The 20,699-nt window shown below is 36.2% G+C and overlaps 2 protein-coding genes across 2 annotated transcripts; one reads left to right on the forward strand and one right to left on the reverse strand.

Moving 5' to 3' along the window:
* The first annotated feature begins 10,234 nt into the window (after positions 1 to 10,234).
* Positions 10,235 to 13,332, forward strand: LOC103948911 (mitogen-activated protein kinase 13). The gene is made up of 6 exons (XM_009359999.3): positions 10,235 to 10,634; positions 11,042 to 11,171; positions 11,280 to 11,417; positions 11,959 to 12,291; positions 12,481 to 12,664; positions 12,757 to 13,332. The coding sequence occupies exons 1-6, from the start codon at positions 10,471 to 10,473 to the stop codon at positions 12,930 to 12,932; spliced, it is 1,125 nt and encodes a 374-aa protein (XP_009358274.1). The 5' UTR covers positions 10,235 to 10,470; the 3' UTR covers positions 12,933 to 13,332.
* A 3,333-nt stretch (positions 13,333 to 16,665) lies between these two features.
* LOC103948912 (enoyl-[acyl-carrier-protein] reductase, mitochondrial) lies at positions 16,666 to 19,855 on the reverse strand. Its single transcript, XM_048568896.1, has 10 exons — positions 19,659 to 19,855; positions 19,468 to 19,565; positions 18,892 to 19,023; positions 18,659 to 18,802; positions 18,485 to 18,587; positions 18,249 to 18,348; positions 18,021 to 18,097; positions 17,839 to 17,917; positions 17,001 to 17,119; positions 16,666 to 16,893 (listed from the first exon to the last, which is right to left on the reverse strand). Exons 1-10 carry the CDS (start codon positions 19,838 to 19,840, stop codon positions 16,794 to 16,796), a joined length of 1,134 nt encoding a protein of 377 aa, XP_048424853.1. The 5' UTR covers positions 19,841 to 19,855; the 3' UTR covers positions 16,666 to 16,793.
* Between the last annotated feature and the right edge of the window lie 844 nt (positions 19,856 to 20,699).

Consider the following 20,699-nt stretch of genomic DNA (forward strand, 5'->3'; position numbering starts at 1 on the left):
TAATTTAATAATAAATTATCATATTTAAGTTTGTTGTCTTATGTTATTGCTTTGCATTATAAGACCAAAACAATTCGGTAACAGTGAACTCTTTTCGTATAATTGCTCTCACAACTCTGAGGCAAACACTTTTATTGGTTTGGTTTAATTGCCCAATATTGTCTACAAAGTCTTGCCAATGCACGGAGTGTCCTACTTTGCTTATGTTATCTTAATATTTTTCTTGGAAACTGGCAGTTGGAGGAAGTTATTCGGCACTTTTTTTTATTTTATCAAAATTCAGCAATTTTTTAAATACAATTTTTATATTGTGTTGTTCTATTTCAATACAATCGATTAAAGTGAAAGAATTAAATTTAGGACTTCAAGAAGTAAATGTTATTAATCATTTTAGTGGATTACCTATTTCTTTTGGAGTAGGATTCTTTTCATTCATAATCTCTCTTTCCTTTCATCATCTTCTATTTAAACGATTGCAATTACGCCACGTTTACATCTTGTTTTGAATTTTTTATATAAAAAATAAGACAAAATAAGAGTATGAAAAAGAGGATGGAAGGGAATGATAATAGGAGGGGAGAGAATCATACTTCATTTCTTTTACCTATTTTAAAGTGCAATGATATCACCAGCTCCTTTTTGGTTTTTTTACAAAGTGTAATGCTATGAAGATCAAATTGTTAAACTAAATTTTCAAACCAAACAATGTGTCACCAATAAAAAATAAAAACATTAAGTAATAATCTAACCATTAACATCTACATCATTTGGTTTACAAAATTTAGTTTAGAAATTTGATCTTTCTAGCATTACTCTTTCACAAAATAAGACCATGTAAATAGAGTAGTGCTATTTACACATCATTTTTTGGCTCTCACGCACCATTGCTAAATTTTTTCAATTGATCTTCTACAATTCATACGATTTGACAATTAAAAATTAAAAAATGTGTTTAAAAAGTAAAAATAAGTTGTTGGATAACATCATTCTTTAAATAACCAAAACAATGCATCATGTCAAGATGGTGGCCCCGAAAAGGCAAACCTCCCAAAGGAAAAACTGAAATAAGCAAATAAGCCCCACTTTGTTTATGCCAATTCCTGTGCTTGATGTATAATTTGTACCATAAACTAACATTAATAATGGGAAATTAATCATTGGTGGTACTAGAAACCAAAATGAAAATCCCTTTTTTTTTTCTTTTTTTTTTTTTTTGTAATTTTAAAATTTTAAAACTCTCATTTGTTCCTATCAACATCAAAGTTTCAATAATCGGTTCAATAGTTCATTACTAGTTAACATTATTATTGTCTTCAACTTAATTGTGTATGTAATTTAGTAGGTGTGCGGTTTTACGTGAGTAATGATATTCATACCATGTTTTTGTATCACATTTTCATACCATTTTAGGTAGCATTTAATTGTGTATGCAATCTACTAGTTAATTAAATGATGATTGTAGTATACGAGGAGTCTTTCTCCTTCCTTTCCTTGGGTTTTGCAAATTTTTCAAATGATGTGACTGTCTACATCAGATGTCACCTAAGATGGTATAGAAAGTTGGTATAAAAATATGGTATGAATAACATTACTCGGTTTTACATAAAAAGTATTAATGCAATTAATGATGAAATCATCAATCTTTAATTGGGCTAGGTTTCCACGTAAACATTCTTCGACTAGTCCTTGAAATTATTGATGTCTGTCAATCATCTAACCATCAAAGTTATGCATGATTTGCTATTCAGTACTACGGTCTAGTGGTATTCATTTTTACTTGAAAGTGATAAGTCTTAGGCTCTAATTTTATAGATGGCGAATTCGATACCAAATTAAGTTGTTCATTATGTGGTTTAACCCAACTCTCTCTCCTCATAATATAAAAATATGATGTACTCAAAAAAAAAAAAAAAAGTTATGCATGATTTGTTAATGGTTGTATGTATTTAAAGTTTGCTTTTAAATTTTAGGTTGATGATAACGAGGGACTTGGATTAAGATAATTAGTTTTCATTTTACTTATTTTTGCTTTTATTTATTTATTTATTTATCATGCATGCATGCATGCATGGTAGATTAGTGGGACGCGCTTTTGCTTGCCCTACAAATTTACACAATTTTGCATCATCACACAATTTCTTCTGCCAAACTCTTTGAAATCGAATATTTCGCATCATCTCACAATCGTCACAACCCCTCCTTGCATTGATGTAGTTCTCTCTATGTCTATCCAACTTTCCCACGCATTTGCTTTTTTTCTTTCGGCTACTAGCATTTGCACGGCCATCCAACTTTCCCCATTTACTGCCGGCGACTTCTCTTTGATAAGGAGAGAACTACTGGAGAACGCAATCATGATTCATTTTTTTTGTCATACAACGAAACACTAAATACAAAACCAAAAAGGCCCTGCAATTAAAAGACACCAACTATCAACTTTTCCAATAGTAATCAGTTGTAATTTGCTTGTCATGATTCGAAGAATTACAGGAAGATTGTTGTAGCTAATTCACTTTTTCACATTACCAACTTTTTCACCGTAAATTCTAAACTTAAAACATGATAGAAAAATAAACTAAAGAAAAGGAAATTCCAAAATATCTATCAAAACATTTTTAATCATCTTCAAGAGCCACATCTCAATAGATTAGCTTGTTTTTCCTCTATAGCTATTAGGGTTTTAGCCGGAATGAACGTGAAATAAACAAAGGGTGATGCTAGAATTTAATTATAGTGTGTGGGTTTATTGATAAATTTGAGTTTTATTATTAATTTCATTTTGTACTTAATAGTAATTATGCAATATAGTAAAATAAACAATTACCATTTAAAATTTAAGTTAGGTGAAAGTTACACGGGTTTAAACAAAATTTCTTTTTTTGTTTTTATATTTAAACTCCCAACAAATTTAATTACATGAAATATTTATCTTTTGACCGCTATCGCAACCTCTATTGGTAAAACATGTATATTTTACGGTTATTATTTTTATTTTTTCAAACGATAGAATATTTTATTAAATTCAAATAGAGACGCATACATCAAATCCCAAAACATTGACAACCAATCTAGTTCGAAACGATTCCATCTACAAAAGTCACTCTTGCGACTTTATTTGTTTCTTTAAATAGGCTACCAACGTAACATTAAAAAAGAATATGTTCTTTACCGGCATACGCCAAATAGCAAGAAAGTTCAAGCCAACTACAAAGTGCCACGTCTTGAAATACGGCCACTCCAAATAGCATGAAAGTTCCACCAAAAATCTAAACCCAACAAAATGCGAAATGCCTTTAAAACCATCACACTCTCTTTCTTTTCAGTCGAAGAAATTCTCCTTTTTCATCGCCTTCAACTAAAAACTCTGTTTTCCTCTGTTCTTCTGCTCTTGTCCTCACCCTTCAAATTCATCATGTCGAATCTGAAAAAACTGGAAATCCCAGGTTCCAAGTCCAAGCACAGCCGAAATCGAAGGCTCCCTCCCAGGAGGGGACAGATCAAGATCAAGATATTTAAGGAATTGGTCAAGTTCTTGGCTCCCATGGCGGGCGGGGGAGCTCGAAAGCCGAGGGAAAATGGAGGGTTCCTGAGCTCCAGCTCCCAAACAGCAGCTAAAACCCCAAGTGGGTACTGCTCCAATGCTCAGCCTGATCGCTCCTGATCCCTCATTTTCTGAAAATTGAGGTTCTTGTTAACTTTGTATGGTATAGTTTTGTTCATTTTTCTGTTCCGCATCACCCGTCTACATAAGACACGCGAAGAGGTACATCATTGCATTCAGGTACCAAACGAATCTTTCTTAGTATGTGTCTTGAGCATACGAGTGAGTGACGTGATACAAAATTTATATTCAGAATTTCTCGGACACGAGGGATTGAGGTTGGGGTTAAGAGAGAAATTTGGGGAATTGGGTTTGCTGTGTTGGTGTGTGGGCCCGTAGGCGATTTGGTTGCAGAAGTGATGTAGGCCTTCGGCGTTTTGTTTAGTATTACAGTGATTGACAACAAGAAGTGGCTGTTTTTCAGCTGTGTAATTTTACTGTGTTTTCAACGTACCCATTTTGTTCAAATATAATACTTTACTTTCCAATTTTATTGCCAGATCTGTGTTGCTTGGTATGTTGGGAGTTGGATTTGAGCATTAATTTCAGTAAAAGAACGGCCCCGTTTTGGAGAAATTTTTCCAGATTCCGGGCGTATAAGTTAATCTGGAATTCCACCAATCATAATTTGCCACCTGTACACATTTAAACACCACCCTACCATTTAACAATAAAAAAATTAAAAATATCGGGGTTTGGGCCCCACCGGCCTCTCTTTCCTCTCTCCTTCTTTGAAAACTGAAAAGTCTTTTTATTTGTTGACCAAAAAATGAAAGCCTTATATGAGAAATTTTTCTAGGCAATCTCCGACCAAAATGTCCCACAATTTGCATCCAAACGTTCACCATTGCCATAGCTTAGATTGTTTCTTATCTTTTTTTTTTTTTTCTAGGGTTATTTACCAAACAAAAAACATACATAAAAACCCTAGACTTCTCAAGCAAAAATCAAAGAAAAATTATCTGTCACCTTGTTTTGGCTTTGGGGTTGGTGGATATCTTCCTGACAATCATTTTTGGTATATTTCCTCTCTCCCTTTCCATTTACTTTGTTTTGATGTGGAATTGTCACCGTAAATGTTAGAGTTGCCGTGATAATCATTTCTTTTGATCACACACATAGTAAACACAAAGGTCTAGATCTAGTTATCACATTCAATATGGGGTTGAAGCTCGAAGCCATGGAGGACTTCGGATTGTGTTGGGATTTAGTTTACCTAGTACGACACTATGGATTTAGCAGGTTCGGTGCTATGGCTCTCAGATGTCCGGAGGATGTAGAGTGGCAACATGGTTTTATCCTTTTATTTTGTTTCTATTTAATAATATCCAGGATCTGTCTTGGAGTTTGGTTCGGATTTCTCTCTTTATGGAAGAGTTTGCTAGTTTGATTGCTCTCTATATGAGAATTGCTTCGTTTTAATTTTTGTTTTGGTGTGCTACATCTCTTTTGAATCCATGTTTGAATGGTAGAGCTGTTTGATTTGCTGTATCTTCTTCACTTGGTATTCAGGGATCATGGCGGTGATTTGTTGATACTTTATTGCAATATTTTAGATATAGTTTGCAATGACCCTTTTACAGTTGAGTTCTTCATGATATGTATTTGTAACATCATTTTTTTTCAAAGAATGAAATATCCTATCTTCTTTAAGAATTTGATTGAATCCGGCAATGAATCTGGACATGATGTTGTACTGCTTGTACTTTTGGTCTTCGAGTCTCCTTCGACGTGTACTTCCTAAATGTTTGTGCGAATTTCTTGATGAAGAATTTGTCGTAACAACAAGGCTTTAGTTTGTAATACGGTAGAAATTTAATTTAATTTTGAAGGGTCCTCCTCTTTATTAAATAAGCTAATCACCCTCAGATTAGAATAAGCAACTCTCTCTTTAATTATTTGTCACTGTCATTATCCTTCTGGAAGAAAATTAGGGAATGATCGATGCTTATATGTCGCATATGTCATGTAGTGAGCCATTACACTAGTATTGGTTTGTTCACTTGTTGCGTTTATTGTTTTTGTGATAAATATGTATTAGTGCACTTTATTTGTGGTAGCCTTGTAGGTGTTTTAATTAATCGTTTGTGTGTGCAAATTTACTTCAAATCATTGTATTGATCCCTGGAGTAGTGTACCCAATTAGCACCCTTATATTTGTTTGTGATGATCAATGAAATACTGCTACCGTTTCTTGAGAAAAAAAAAAAAAAACATCACAGGGAGGAGGGATCACAATATGCTTCCATCACATGAAGTTGAATAGTGATCCCTTTCTTCCATATATTAGGGAGTTATGGAATCTAACCATGTTGTTTTGCTTGTAACAACAATCGATCATGCGCGTGTTAACGACAACTACTTACGTTGTGAATGAGTGACAATCAATCATGTGACACAATACAAATCAAAATTAGACGACCAATTGTAATTGCTCCCAAACAAATTAGTCTCCCTCTAAAAGGACTTGTGTACATGGAACATGCACGTTGCGATATATGTAGGAGCAGAAAATAATGATGTGGTTGGAAGAAATTCAATTAAAGTCCAACGTTATATAATAGTGTGAACGTTATATAATAGTGTGAAGGATTGACTAATTAATCTCATGTGTGTTGTTGACATTTCTTTTATCACAAGTCTCGTACATTTTTTTTTTCTTTAAAAAGGGGACCAACTAGTGGTAAGTCATGGTTATCCACCTCTTTTAGGGGTCGGGAAGACTTACAGAGGCATTTCAACCTCCCCCTGACTACAAGTCTAGCTTCCACACCAGCAGCGGGTTTCGAACTCAAGACCCCAATTTTTAGTTTTAAGAAAGCCCCGTAATCCGTCTTTTACCACTGGCCACAAGTCTCGTACATTGACAAAAGATATTTATCCAACCAAATATAGAACGTCAAAAGAATTATATAAAGAACAATACTTGGCTACTCAAGGATGAGTAGGAACTCCTACTCAAAACTCTTAGTGTTTTAATCACAGAGCTTTGTGCTTATGATTAGAACCATTCATATTATGAATCACATTGTAAAGATCATCTCTGCAAAAAATAAATTAAAACTAAGGTTGTTTAGTCAATCTATTGTAGTAAATACATAGACAGTTCGTAATGTTTTTACCAATACCGTTTATTTGTTTTTAAACAGTTTGATGACTAAACAACTTTAGTTTTAATTGATTTTTTGCAGATGCGATCTTTATAGGGTAATTTATAATATGAACGGTTTTTATTATAAACATGAAGTTCTATAAATTGACAACGAACAATTTTGAGAAATTTTGAGTAGGAGTCCTACTTATTTTTTAGTAGCCAAGTATTACCTTATATTTTAATGGAAGAGAGCAAGTCTTGGCGCAACAGAAAGGTTGCTCCTTTGTGATCGAAATGTCATGGGTTTGAGTCGTGGAATCAGCCTTTTTGCAAAGTAAGGGTACCGATGTGCACAATAGATGTTCCCTCTCACCTCCAGACCCTTGCAAAGCAGGAAGACTTGTTGGTTTGGAATTACCCTTTTATATATATTGATGAAAAAAATTCAAATAATCTTCACTATTTTTCACTTAAATCAAACTAAACTACGCATTACCTAATAAGTTGTTCGATTGCAATTAATTTGAAGGTGAAATTGGTTGAAACTATATTGTATATGTCGTTAAGTTACGTATCTACATAGTTAATGTGAAGGGAAAATACCTATTTATTTTCTTCTACGTCACATATATTGAACTTTTTTTTATTGATTGCGATATGATTCTGAGTTGAATGGAGAGATGGATACATATCAAGAACAATTCCTCAAACGCCGGACTTGACTCTTTTCAAGTGGTCTAGGTTTACAGACATTGGATATCAACAACTCAACGAGGATAGAAAAATCGGACGGAAAAGGAATAAAATCTTTCACCTTCGAATCTTTAATTCAATCCGTACGGGGCTTTGCCACGTGTTGCAAGACTAGGTGCGTTATGAGCCAATTTTTTCAGGATGCAGATGTATATATAGACCCTAAGTCTCTTTTCCACCAAGCGAAAGTAGTAGGTTTGATGAATGTTCATACTACTGTTCCAACGACAACAAGAATTTCTTAGTACTACTTTTCTACCTTTTTCATTTGTTTTGATTTCAAGATAAGGAAAGAAAGCCCACGACTTGTTGAGATTCCATGATTAGTACGATGCAGATGATACGGACCGATGAATCTCATCGATTGATACACAACTCCTAATTGCAGGCTCTCACTCTACCCTCTCCAACATGAGCCCCAGCACCGCCACATCCCTTAATTGCTGGTCCCTCGATCCTAAAATCTCAGTCGATATTAACAAAACAACAAAGAAAGGGGCGTGTAAAACAATGTCTTTTGGTTGCAAAGATCTTTTTCATAATTGTAGAAGAATTATAGAGAGAAACAAAGACCTACAATTGGATTTGGGGTTTGTTAATAGCAGTGGGTGTGGTGGTGGGGGAGAAAGGAGTTGATGGGGAAGAGAGAAAGGAGAAGATGATTTGGCTGTCAGATTTCTATCAACGGATGAGACCAATTGGTGCCAAGTATTCCCATAAAACTGATCCGAAGAGGATCTAAAATAAAATTATTTTTATTGGAAAAATAAATGGAATTAAATAATAAAACCATAGGTGCCACCAAACTCCAGTACATAACTGAAGTCATGATCTTCGTATAAATACATTTAAATGCAAAAACACAACAAAAATTAAAGCCTAGCGTGATAGGTGGGGCACTTATCCTTAATTGATAAGGGCATGATTTCAGAACCTATTGTTTTATAAGCCAAAAAACCCCCATCTAATTGTATTTATATAAGTTTTTTTTACTGCAATTTTATATTACTAGTTTTATTTTTGTGATAGAAAAATAGAGTTAATTAGTTTCAAATTTTATTGGGAGCTTTTAGTCACACCAAACAAATAGGATAATAATTTCATCCACCGTGAGGGAACGCACATGTTGCACCGGTGCCGAAATAATTGGAACTATTCAATTTCTTAATTTTCATTTGAAAATTATACGTACAACAAAAAACATTTGAATCGAAAATCGTTCATTATGTGAGTACCAAATAACATATTCATAATGAACCACTCATTTATTTGATACATTTGGATGACTAAGCAATTTTTACTTTGATTTATTTGATACGTTTGAATGACTAAATAATTTTCACTTTAATTTATTTGTATAGATGATCTTCAAATAAGATTAAAAAATTAATACAGCTAAGATAAGTTATCACGAGAGGTTGGACGTGCATCCTTTTAAATGCATCATATTTATTGGATGGCTTTATTTATTGGTATGCCTCTTGAAACTCAAATCTTGTTTCACTTGATTTATCTCTTGAAAAAAAAAGAAAAAAAAAAGTTAGAGAAGAAGAATACATTTTGTTGTTAGAGAGATTGAAGGCCCACTCCTAGTTTGTAATTTCCTGTGCAACCCAACCCAGAAGGCAGCTCCATCCAAGCTGCAGCCTTATGGGCCTAATCATAGTTTGGGCCCACGAAGACTAATCTTCTAAGTTTTTTTTTTTTTTGGATCAAAGGTACCATTCATTACCAACAACAAACATTACAACACAAATGTCCAAATTTTACAACACAGAGGCCCAAAAACAAAAAACACAAACAAACAACAGTGGCCCAACCAAAAGAAAACACAGAAACAACCGGATTTGTTGCATTTTCCTTCATAACCGCCGCTGCAACCACCAAAACAGCAGTCATGCATGTCGATCCAGACAAATTTGTTCCCCAAACTAAGCTTCGCCTCATCGATACCAGTAGCCAATCCCAAGCTTCACTCCTAGCATAGCTACATTCAACTGAGAATCTGCAGCCAATTGGAAGAAGCTCATGGTAGTCCACGAGCAACACTGCCAACAAAGGCAGACAACAAAGAGAAGGTGTTGGTGCAAGGAACACCCGACCTAGTGGAAGCACCAGATCAATACACACCAACTCGAAACACCGCAACAAATCGTGGCAAAATGTGACAGAAGATCGGAAATTGGATGGATATGGATGAGAGACAGCAGAGGGGAGAGAAGAAGGCAAATCGGCCAATAAAACCAGGGAAAAAAAACAGCGAATGGAAGAAGAGAAAGAGAAAGAGAGAGAGAAAGAAACAAAAGAAAACCCACCGATCTCAGCCGGAGGTAGGATCGGCGGCACCGGAATTGAACTCGATTGGGGACCACTCACACAGATAGGTGAGAATAACCCTCAAACGGAGGGAAGGTCTCTCTCATAGAGAGTGAGAGAAAGAGATTTTCTAAGTTTCAAGAGAAAGAAAATTGGAATTTTGTTTGACCCAAGAAAAAGAAAGGAGGCAGATTCTTTGCCATCCCACTTTTTGTGTCCTCCTATTTTGTGCGATCACGGTTAAGTCACGCCAACATTTTATATTATATTTTTTTATAGAGATAATAAGATACAAAAAAATAATAATATAACATGTTAACGTAATTTAATCGTGACCACACAAACAAGATGACACGAAAAATGGGAGGGCAGAGAATCTGCCTCCAAAAAGAAAAGATCAAAAATTGACTTATGATTTCTTGACTCACTGCCTTTTACTTTTCCACGTTCAAATTTGAAAGTTCAAAAGTTGGAATCCAAAAGAAACAAAAAAAGCAGAAGATATTGGTGGCTGTAAGGCAGAGGTGGTGCCAAATGGCCCCTCCATAGCTTTCACTCACCATTTTCAGGCGGTCACTCGACCTTTTCCATCTCCATATCTCTCTCTCCCTCTCCTGTGTTTGTCGGTGTGAGAACTCCGCAGGGCTTTCTTTTTTCTTGTTTTTATTCCTTTCTCTCGGAGAATTAGAAGGAAAGAAGGAAAGAGATGGAGTCTGAGAATATTGAAGCTAATCAAGCAAACAAAGAAGGGATTTCTCTGTACGGAGGCAAGTATCTACAGTACAACATTCTGGGTAATCTGTTTGAAGTCTCCGCCAAATATGCCCCTCCTATTCATCCAGTCGGTCGCGGTGCATACGGCATCGTCTGGTACCTATCTCTTTCTCTCTCTCTCTACACCTTTTTTGGTTTCTGTTTTGACATTGGTTTTTGGCTTAGAAATGGTATCTGTTTGGATTCTGGGAATAGCAGGGTTGAACTTTTGAGCTTGGATTTGAAAAGTTTGGTTCCGAAATTGAACTGGGTAGGCTTTAGCTTTGTGGGATTTTGCCTTTCTTGGGTCCCAAAAGGATAGATTTTGGATTCAAATTCAATGACCCAGTATTCGATTTGTTTTTTATATTTCGGTTGCTTTTGTATTTGAACTGGAGATATTGTTAGTTTAGTTGTTTTATAAGTTTGAGAGAGTTTATGGTGAATATGTGTTGATGTGTATCTTGATTTTTACTCAATGAGAGTATTCAGAGTAGAGGTGGTTAATGTTTCCCTTATGGCAGCTGTGCAACAAACTCTGAGACAAAAGAAGAGGTTGCAATCAAGAAAATTGGGAATGCATTTGACAATAGGATCGATGCGAAGAGGACGCTTCGAGAGATAAAGCTCCTTTGTCATATGGATCATGACAATGTAAAGCCTCATCTGCTGTTCCTTCCTTTTGGAAAGTTGGAATTACCCAAATGGAGCTGAATGATAAATATTACCCAAATAAGAAATAATTGGGTTGTTGTTTTGCAGGTTGTCAAAATTAAGGACATCATAAAGCCGGCAGATAGGGAAAAGTTCAATGATGTTTATATTGTATATGAATTGATGGATACTGACTTGAATCAGATAATACACTCTAGCCAGGCTTTGACAGATGACCATTGTCAGGTAAGTTGAGCGTTGTTATATTGTGGACATTGTTTTGAAGGAATGTTGAACCTATTTTCAAAATTTCAAATGGTAAAACTATTAGGTTTATGATATCGATGAATCAAGCTCTTCGTTGTTCAAAAAGAGCTACTGGTCTCTTGAATACAGTGAATGCTGTTGTTAATTATCCAGTATCTTTGCATTTTGACATATACGTTTGCTTGAATAAAGTAAGAGACCATGTACGACACTGTGTCACAGGCTTTTTAGTATAACCTAAAAGTCTGATACCTGGTAACCCAGACATAAACATTATGCACAGGTAGGCACACTGAATATTTGATTTGTATTTTGTTTGTTTTGCTGCAATTCTGAAATTTCATGCTTCTCTGTGGTTGTCTCTCCCTCTCCCTCTCGTGATTATATGTAGACTATGTATTGGCCATGTTGTATTTGCAACATGTATATACTCAAAAGTGTAGTAGATTACCTTGAAAGTTATGTTGAAATCAAGGTTTAAATCACTTAAATTTTAAGCACCATATAATGTTTCTTGCAGTATTTCTTGTATCAATTACTGCGGGGATTGAAGTACATACACTCTGCAAATGTTTTGCACCGTGACCTGAAACCAAGTAACCTGCTTCTCAATGCAAATTGTGACCTTAAGATTTGTGACTTTGGGCTTGCAAGAACTACATCAGAGACAGATTTCATGACAGAATATGTTGTAACTCGTTGGTATCGAGCCCCTGAGTTACTACTCAACTGTTCAGAATACACTGCAGCAATTGATATTTGGTCAGTAGGGTGCATCTTCATGGAGATTCTTAGGAGGGAACCACTGTTTCCTGGTAAAGACTATGTTCAGCAGTTGAGTCTCATAACTGAGGTATATGCACTTTTCGTCATATTCTCTAGCGACTCTTGAACTTGATAGATGTGATTTAGCGTCAGCAGAGTATATTGTTTATTGTTGATATTCTTTACAAGGGATGTCAGAACTAGTTACAGGATTTGGAAGTTTATGCTGTTAATTTTATAGTTTTGATGTTTCAAATTCTTGATTGTTCAAATACAGCTGCTAGGTTCACCAGATGATTCAGATCTTGGCTTTTTAAGAAGTGATAATGCAAGGAAGTATGTTAAGCAGCTCCCACATGTCCCAAAGCAACCCTTTGCCGAGAAAATCCCAAATGTCTCGCCACTGGCAATTGATCTTGCAGAAAGAATGCTAGTTTTTGATCCAAGCAAACGTATTACTGGTAAGCCTCATACCATTAAATAACACTCAATCTTTTCTCATTCACTTTCAAGGTACTCACATTTATCTTTTTGGTTCACTATGTACGAAAAGTGGAGGAAGCACTGAACCATCCATTTTTATCAAGTCTTCACGAGATCAATGAGGAGCCTATCTGCCCATCTCCATTCGTCTTTGACTTTGAGCAGGCATCCCTGGATGAAGAAGATATAAAGGAGCTCATATGGAGGGAGTCTCTACACTTCAATCCAGACAATATATTGGGATAATTTTGTCGACTGCGACCTGTATTCTCTTTCTGTTGTGTTTTCCACCGACCAGCATCGCATTTGAAGGATGCTTTTGGTTGCGGAAGGTTGGTAATGTATCTCATTTGTGAGGAGATTCTATATAAAATCAACTAGGGGAGACGGGGTTCTCCTTTGTGTTGAGAGGATGAAACGGCGGTTTCATAACGAGAGTGATATGGTAATGTGAAGCTTCTGGATTGATTCAATCTGAGAATCTAGTAAGAGGTCAGGGTTGGTGTGGCATAAGAGAAGGCTTGGTTCTCCCGGCCTTCTTTGGATTTGACGTGGTTTGTATATTGTAAATGCAATATGATTCGAAACCAAATAAAAGTAAGAATATAGCGGGGAAGATAGCTCAGCTAGTTTGTTTTCGTCTTTATACTTTTTTGGTTGGAGTTTCTTATGAACCTTTTTGAGTAAATTAGCATTCACATAATATGCATAAATATGTGACAGTTGACAAAGCTAGCATTTCAAACAAGAAAGCTATAGGGTATATGGTCCCTTTGGAATGATTTGCATACAACTAGTACGTTGTAGCGGTAAAACATAGCTCAAAAATGGATTACTCTGTAAATACGGTGACTCTTCGAATAGGAATCGTTTTTCCCAAAAATCTTGGCTTTCGTGCTTTGATGGGTCTTTGAGATCGTTTCAATGACCTATGTTGTGTTGAAGGGATATTTATATGATCCGATCGATTACGAAAGTCCACAGTAGCAATAGAACTGGGGAAAGTATATAAAAGATAGTTTTTCTATCATATTAGCATTTTCATTAGTATTATTAGTTAGTGATCTTGTTCAGTGAGTCTTTTCTTCCGTGAAACTATTGGCACCAATCCTACATTTTGTCTCTGTGGACTGAGAAGAAGGGGGCGCAACAGGAAGAGGATTGTAACACAAAAGAAGCAAGGGGTCACCTTCTGTCAAATATACAACATGAATTTTGGCAATGCAATGTAGTTGGACTTTCACGCAATGTAGTTGGACTTTCACGTCGATCCAAATGAATTATCCTTTCCACAAAGGTAAACTGCTAGGCGCAAGTGATTACTAGCATATGGGCACACACAAAGTGTGTGAGAAAATTTTTTATTTTTGTTTTTGAAATAGAAGAGAGAGGAAGAGAGTGATAGAGAATGTGGGAGTCGGAAGTTTTATTTTTTTATTTTTTAATTAGAGATATGTTAGTATTACATGTAGGTGAGGTTTTAAAAAGAAAAAAAAAAGCAAAATTTGGTTGTGTGAAATTACATTTCTACCCCATATTTCTTATTCATGTTCTGTTTTAATTAAAGGGTTAAACTGGTAATTTCATAAGGTTTTGATTGACAATGAGTGTTTTATTAATTAATAGAGATAAGTTTTTCTATTATGTCTGGTTAATTAGCAATTGTTTACATTTATTTTTGGAGAAGTCATTACATTTACATGGATCCCAACTCCTAAGAAAAATTGGAAACCGCCAAGAGACTATATTTCCAGAAAGAAAAAGATATCCCTTTACGATTTGGAAATCAATTAGAATTAGGAAAGGATTAAGAAACTGGCTCAGTACTATAAATATGCGGTTCCGCCTCACGTTTTGTTTCACCAAACACTCTCTAAATCTCTTGTTGTATGCAATTATATCGCCCTAACACCTAGCTCTCTTGTCCCATGGATCCCAAGTTTGCACTCCGTTTTCTTCTCGTTCTTCTTCTCACTTCACCTCTCTTTGTTACCAACACCATGCAAGCTGAAGCCGTCCAACCCTACGGAGAAACGAACCAACGCGAACCATCCGAGATAATCAACGGCGGTTTGGTATCAGTCATCCTCTCCGACAAAGGGTATCATGCCATGTCACTTACCCTAGACATCCTTCTGAGGCTGTAAACCCTAACAGCACTGTTACCCTCTTTTGCCCACAAGACAAAGCTTTCTTCAACTCCAAGTACCCACAGCCCCCATTGACACTCCTTAAGTACCATGCTGTTCCATTCAAGGTGGACAAGGCTTCCATGGAGGCCTCCTTCCATCGCGGCTTCAAGGTCGACACTCTCCTGCCCGGTCATCCTCTCGTCGTTACTTCCCTACCGGCCGGCACGCATGGATATGCTTCTCTTAACCTAGTCAAAGTCACTGAATGGGATCTCTATAACAATGGACGGCTGATTGTTCACGGGGTTGAAGACTTGTTCGATCCGGCTTTTCAAACCCTAAGGTATCCAGAGTACGACGTGGTTGCGAAAGATGATGTTAGTTCTGGTGGAGTTTCTTGGCTCAAGGAGGCAACAGAGAATTGGTTTCTTATGCTAGGTCTGGCGGCTGCTTCCACTTGTGCACTCGTTCTTGCATTTTTCTTTTGCGCCAAGCCTTCGAAGATGGATGATGTTCACTATTCTCCTTTGTACTATTAGGTTCTTCGTCATGTATTAAATGAGGTTAATTAATAAAGGTTCTTGAACAATGCTTGAATCTTGATGATCTTTTATATATTTTGCTGGTTCTTTCTTTCTTCTTATTATTTGTGGAAGTTTATTGTAAATTTTTCTTTTTTTAAAACTTCGGTGATACGGGGAAATTTTTTATAAAGAAAAAGTGGAAGGTTATTGTATTAATTGGATGGTTTTCTTCATTTTGGCGTGCATATAGAGGTCACTAATTGGAGATAAAAAAAATAAAAAAAATTACACTTTATTAAACTGGTTACAAACTTTTAATAAAAAAAAGAACTGAAACGTGGATATACATATATATATATATATATATTTTTTTTTTTTTTAGTTCAAAAACGTGGACATTTAACAGATAATAAAGGTGCACCACACCACGACATACATGGCTAAAAAACATTTTCCAAGCAGGGAGGAAATGGCAAAATATCACTCTTTTATCCCCTCTAAACCTTCGAAGTCTAATGTTGTTTGTTAAAATATCCCATATTAACCGTATCTCTGAGAAAATAAGAATTTAAATATACTAATCTCACTTCAACTAATAGTAAGGCAAGAGTTTAAATATCTTAATCCCACTCCAACTAGTAATGAGGTTTTTTGTGACAAAATCTCATATGAATTGTGTAGACAATTGTTGGAGGTACGCCTTCAGTCCGTCTCTCTAATAATTTGACATTCATATGTTGTTATCATGGCTATTTGAGTTTCTTGGACTGCAAACGAAATGCGAGGAAGAACCGAAGAAGAATATGAATCGGGCAAATTCTATCAATGTAATTGCATCCTATGTTTAAGTTTTTTCTCTTTTAATTTCGTAAGTTTATACGTTTGATCAATTTCTAGCATTTGGATATATTTTTAACCATAATGCGTTTTTCTCCGGAACTTACTTGTCTCTCACTTACAATTGAATATCGGTGTGTTAAATGGAGCTGGCTTCTCCGCCCACTTCTCATACACTTCCATCCCCTCCTATTTGTGCGGTCACGGTTAAACCACGTCAACATTTTATATTACTGATGTTTTTTGTCTTATTATCTCTATAAAAAAAAAAACCAATATAAAATGTTAACATGGCTTAACCATGACCTTACAAAATAAGAGGGGATAAGAGTGAAAAGTGGGAGGGCAGGGAAGCCAGCTCCGTGTGTGTTAGGAAGGCTAGCTAGGTTTTTAAAGTAGCTAGTCTCAAGGCCTCCCCGCTTGTTTGAATCATCAACTCTGACACTTACATGCATATGTGCATTCATCAATCCAGTAGGAAGTAAATGCCGTAAATGTCGATTTCCATTTATTCTAACAATTACATTATGTACTGGGAGATCCCACATATGACGTAAAATCCACCACCTTACAACAAAACCAAGGATCGCCAAAACAAAAGCCTCACGTCATGCTTAAAGCTGAAAATTGATAACTTGTTTCGCTTGGCTCCCTTGTTTCCCAAGCGCCTTATCGAGTGCAGCACTGAAATTGTCAAAGGGAACCAGCTCCATCCTACAAACAGGGAAAGCCTCTAAATGTTAAAAATACAGCAGTTGAAATTTGAAAAATTGGAGGAAGAAAAGAAGCCGAAAGGGTATAGTGGACGAAAGAGAACTTACTCGTATTTTAACTTCCCTTCCCGTGCTAGGTCCAGGAGGTGATCTATCAAAACTCTACACTCAAATGCCTTTTCTGTACTCATCCATTTCTGCAACCAGAATCCCCTCAAGGAAAGATCCTACACACGGAGATATACGAGACACAGTACACAAGCAAAATGAAACTATCACAAACAGATACATTAATCTGTGGAACTAATGAGAAATTTCTCTACTAACGGAAACTGGTGGGTAAAAAAATCGTGTTGCTTTAAAACTATGAAATCCAAAGGCTCGCCAACCAACATGACAACCCACCATACCCCAACAGATAATTCCTATTTCTCCCTTCATCTCCGCGGCTACGCCACATAAAGAGCTAACCTAATCTGGGTTTTAAATGCCAGAAAGGATTTCTGTAACTGTACAACTTTGAATTTCTAATCAAATTAATCTCCTAGGCTTATAAAATTAACACTCAAGAAAACTTGCCAGAATAGTTCAAGACTAAATATGCCATAAATGCATATATAATGAGACCGGGTCTACTCAATCCTTTTTTTGGAACATGCAACCTTCAATCTTTTGACCTCTAATGGTACGATCTAACTGTTTTCCTTCTTTGTAGTAATCAGCTTTTCTTATGTGCTTTTGTTATTGTTCCTTTCCTATTTCATGGTTTTCCCATGTCCGTTTATTTCTAATGTAGCATCCCTTGCCATTTCCCCATGTTTTCCTTTACTCCTCATTGCACCCACACTAACTCGCAGTTCTCAGCGGAGAAATAAAAATTTTAAGTTTCTGTGTGCAATATACTTTCCTCTAAAAAGTAAAAGCCACAAATGTCGAATTGACTTACCTTAAAAATAAAAGATGAAGTTGATACAGTAACAGGTTTCTTAGACATTCCACCATATGTTACCATAGTTCCACCACGCCTTAAACAGAAAAACATTACATTTTCATAAGAATGTCAAATTTTAATACCACTTGAAAAAACGTTGCACTGTTCAAAGTATATAGTACGGCAAATCATGTTACCCCAAAAATTTAAGAACCAGAGAAGCAGCATTGCCTCCAACACAGTTAAATCCCAATGAAGGTTCAGGTATACCACCCTGGCATATAAATCAGATTAAACGCCAACAGATTAGTGAAACAACTAAGTGGAGGAAGAACCGAACCGCAACATACAAATTAATTAATCGATTCCAGAATTTGTGGAAGACACTTGAGAATATCAACCATAACAAGGAAAAAAGATAATACCAGAAGACCCTTGACATTCTTAACTTCCAGCTGACTCTCTGTAAAAACTTCATCAGCACCAAGGTTTTTGAGTTTTTCTTTTACTTCATCTGACCCAGCCCTGTAGGAAGCATACAATGGTAAGCTAAATAAAGATTCTTTTGACAAAAATGTATATTTCTGGAAGCAGAAATCTAAGAAATATACTTCTATCAGAAAACTGTATTTTTTAATAAACAAATCTTTCGTATTAGCACCTGTCCCTTATTATGTTAATGTTATGGATGCCACGATGCTGTGCAAGCTGAATAATGCACTGCCCCACGATGCTTGTAGCTCCATTTTGAACAATAGCATCTCCTATTCAAACCAAATTAGTCGGTGACAAAACGATTAAGAAAACAGCGTAGAAATTACAGATGTTGCTATACCTTTCTTTAAAGTGGTGAAGTCTTCTAGCATTCTTAGAGCAGTCAAAGGATTAACCGTAACAGTGGCAGCATACTCCAAGGGTGAATCTTTATTGATCTTATGCCATACACTCTGATCTTTCACAATATAAGTCTGCCATGTCCCTAAGCAAACAATTATCCAAATGCATTCAAATATTTTGTTTGCATCACTGTAAATGTAAGGAAATGTGATCTTGAAATGAAGAATTTACCGAAAGAAGGCGGAGATGGGATGACCAAATCGCCAGGCGAGAGACCTTTAACCGCAGACCCGATTGATTGTACCTCTCCTACGCCTTCATATCCTCCAACCGCTGGAACTTGTGGCCTCACAGGGTACACCCCTTTTCATGGTTCAATTCAAGAAAGACCCACTAGTAAGCAACAAATAGTAAATTCAATAAAAATGTCGTCAAAACATGAACTTAAAATTTTTTACAACTTTGTTTACTCATGTTAATTTTTGTTTGAATTTTTCAAAACAAGCTAAAAATAGAGGTAACAAAAGGCAGGTGCTGTCCTATTCCACTTGTTATATTAGAAGTGAACGATGCGATTGATATGTCACACTTCTAAGATGTATTATAAGAAAACAAATTTACGTATTGTAATTTGGGTTAACTTCATGTCGGCGTGTTCCGGATACACCGAAAAATTGCTCCTAAAAATAAAGCAACAAATCGGAGCATATGTTAAAAGTAATAAATTTACCTCCATTTTCTGAGCAAGCAAACAGATAATAAACAACAATGAGAGACTGAACCCAGAAAATAAAATGAGAAATAAACCTTCAATTCGATTAATATCAGAAGGGTTGATAGGAGCAGCCAACATTTTCACACACACATCGTTCTCCTTCACTTCAACCGGCGGTAATTCTATGACTCTTCCAACCAAAAAACCACCACTAATTTAAACATTAAGAATTTAAAATAAAAATGAGTAATAAAAGAGGTGAAATTGTGAGAGAAAGTTAAACCTGGTGACCCTGTCGGGAGGACCGTGTTGCTCGTATACCACCGCCTTAGACGGCGGCGATAAGGTCGTGGAGAAAGCCCGCACGCTGAGGGTTTGGGACCGGCGGAGGACGGCGTCGTTTAGGGTGACATTGCAGAGTGGTTTCAATGCTCTGAGAGTAGCTGATCGAACCAGAGACGCCATTTTTCAATCTCGAGACCGTCCTCTGAGCTCCAACCCAGGGAGCTTCGAGAAGCTTAAGAGAGTTATGGGCATAAGTCAATCATGGCCGTTGGTTGAAACCGACGCCCGAGATTAACTTAAAACTCAAACCGGGTCTAGACCGCAATTACCCGGTTAAGATATTTGACCCGTTTTACCTCTCCTCTATGGAACATATTTTTACATCAAATTTTGGATCCTCTTTCATCCAGTTAATATCTGATTTACTTGGCTTATAAGAAATTCAAGAGGTACATAATTTTATTGTGTATGTATTAAAGGCTTGTCAAATATCACGCTGCTAAAGTTGAATTTCGAATGAATCTCGGTATATGTCATCAAAACCTCGAAAATTTCATTGTGTCTCACTACTGAAGTTCCAAACTTTGACATGATAAACTCCTCCAATATGTATATATATAGTAGAAAATTCCCAAAATTAACATATAAGATAAAACATTTCAAAGTAAATATCAATCATTCTTTATTTTGCACAGGCATTCGAATCATGTTGAGAGTAGCTACTATTCAACACCCATTGTAGGTTAGCTCAAAAGTCAAGCTTAGAGCAGCTAACTGGAATCAAATTGTTAAAAAGACTTTTCTCTCCCCTTGGTAGACTTTTTCTCTGCCTGAAGGTGTTCCTCACCGTTTGTGTGAATGATTACAATTTTTTTCAATTTCGATGGCACCGACCCTAGTTTCGGCCAAGATCAATGGTCGTTCTCTTTTTTCTGTCTTCGTCGCTTCTTTTCCTCCCTTATGTTGTTATTTCCCTTGCTCTCCATCTGATTTGCCCTCTTCTTACTCCACATGTGTCCCTCCTCCTTGTTCATCCAAG

Source organism: the organism of the source record quoted next, unplaced genomic scaffold (assembly GCF_019419815.1).
Source record: "Pyrus x bretschneideri cultivar Hongxiangsu unplaced genomic scaffold, Pyrus_bretschneideri_v1 Contig5, whole genome shotgun sequence".
NCBI classification, from domain to species: domain Eukaryota; kingdom Viridiplantae; phylum Streptophyta; class Magnoliopsida; order Rosales; family Rosaceae; genus Pyrus; species Pyrus x bretschneideri.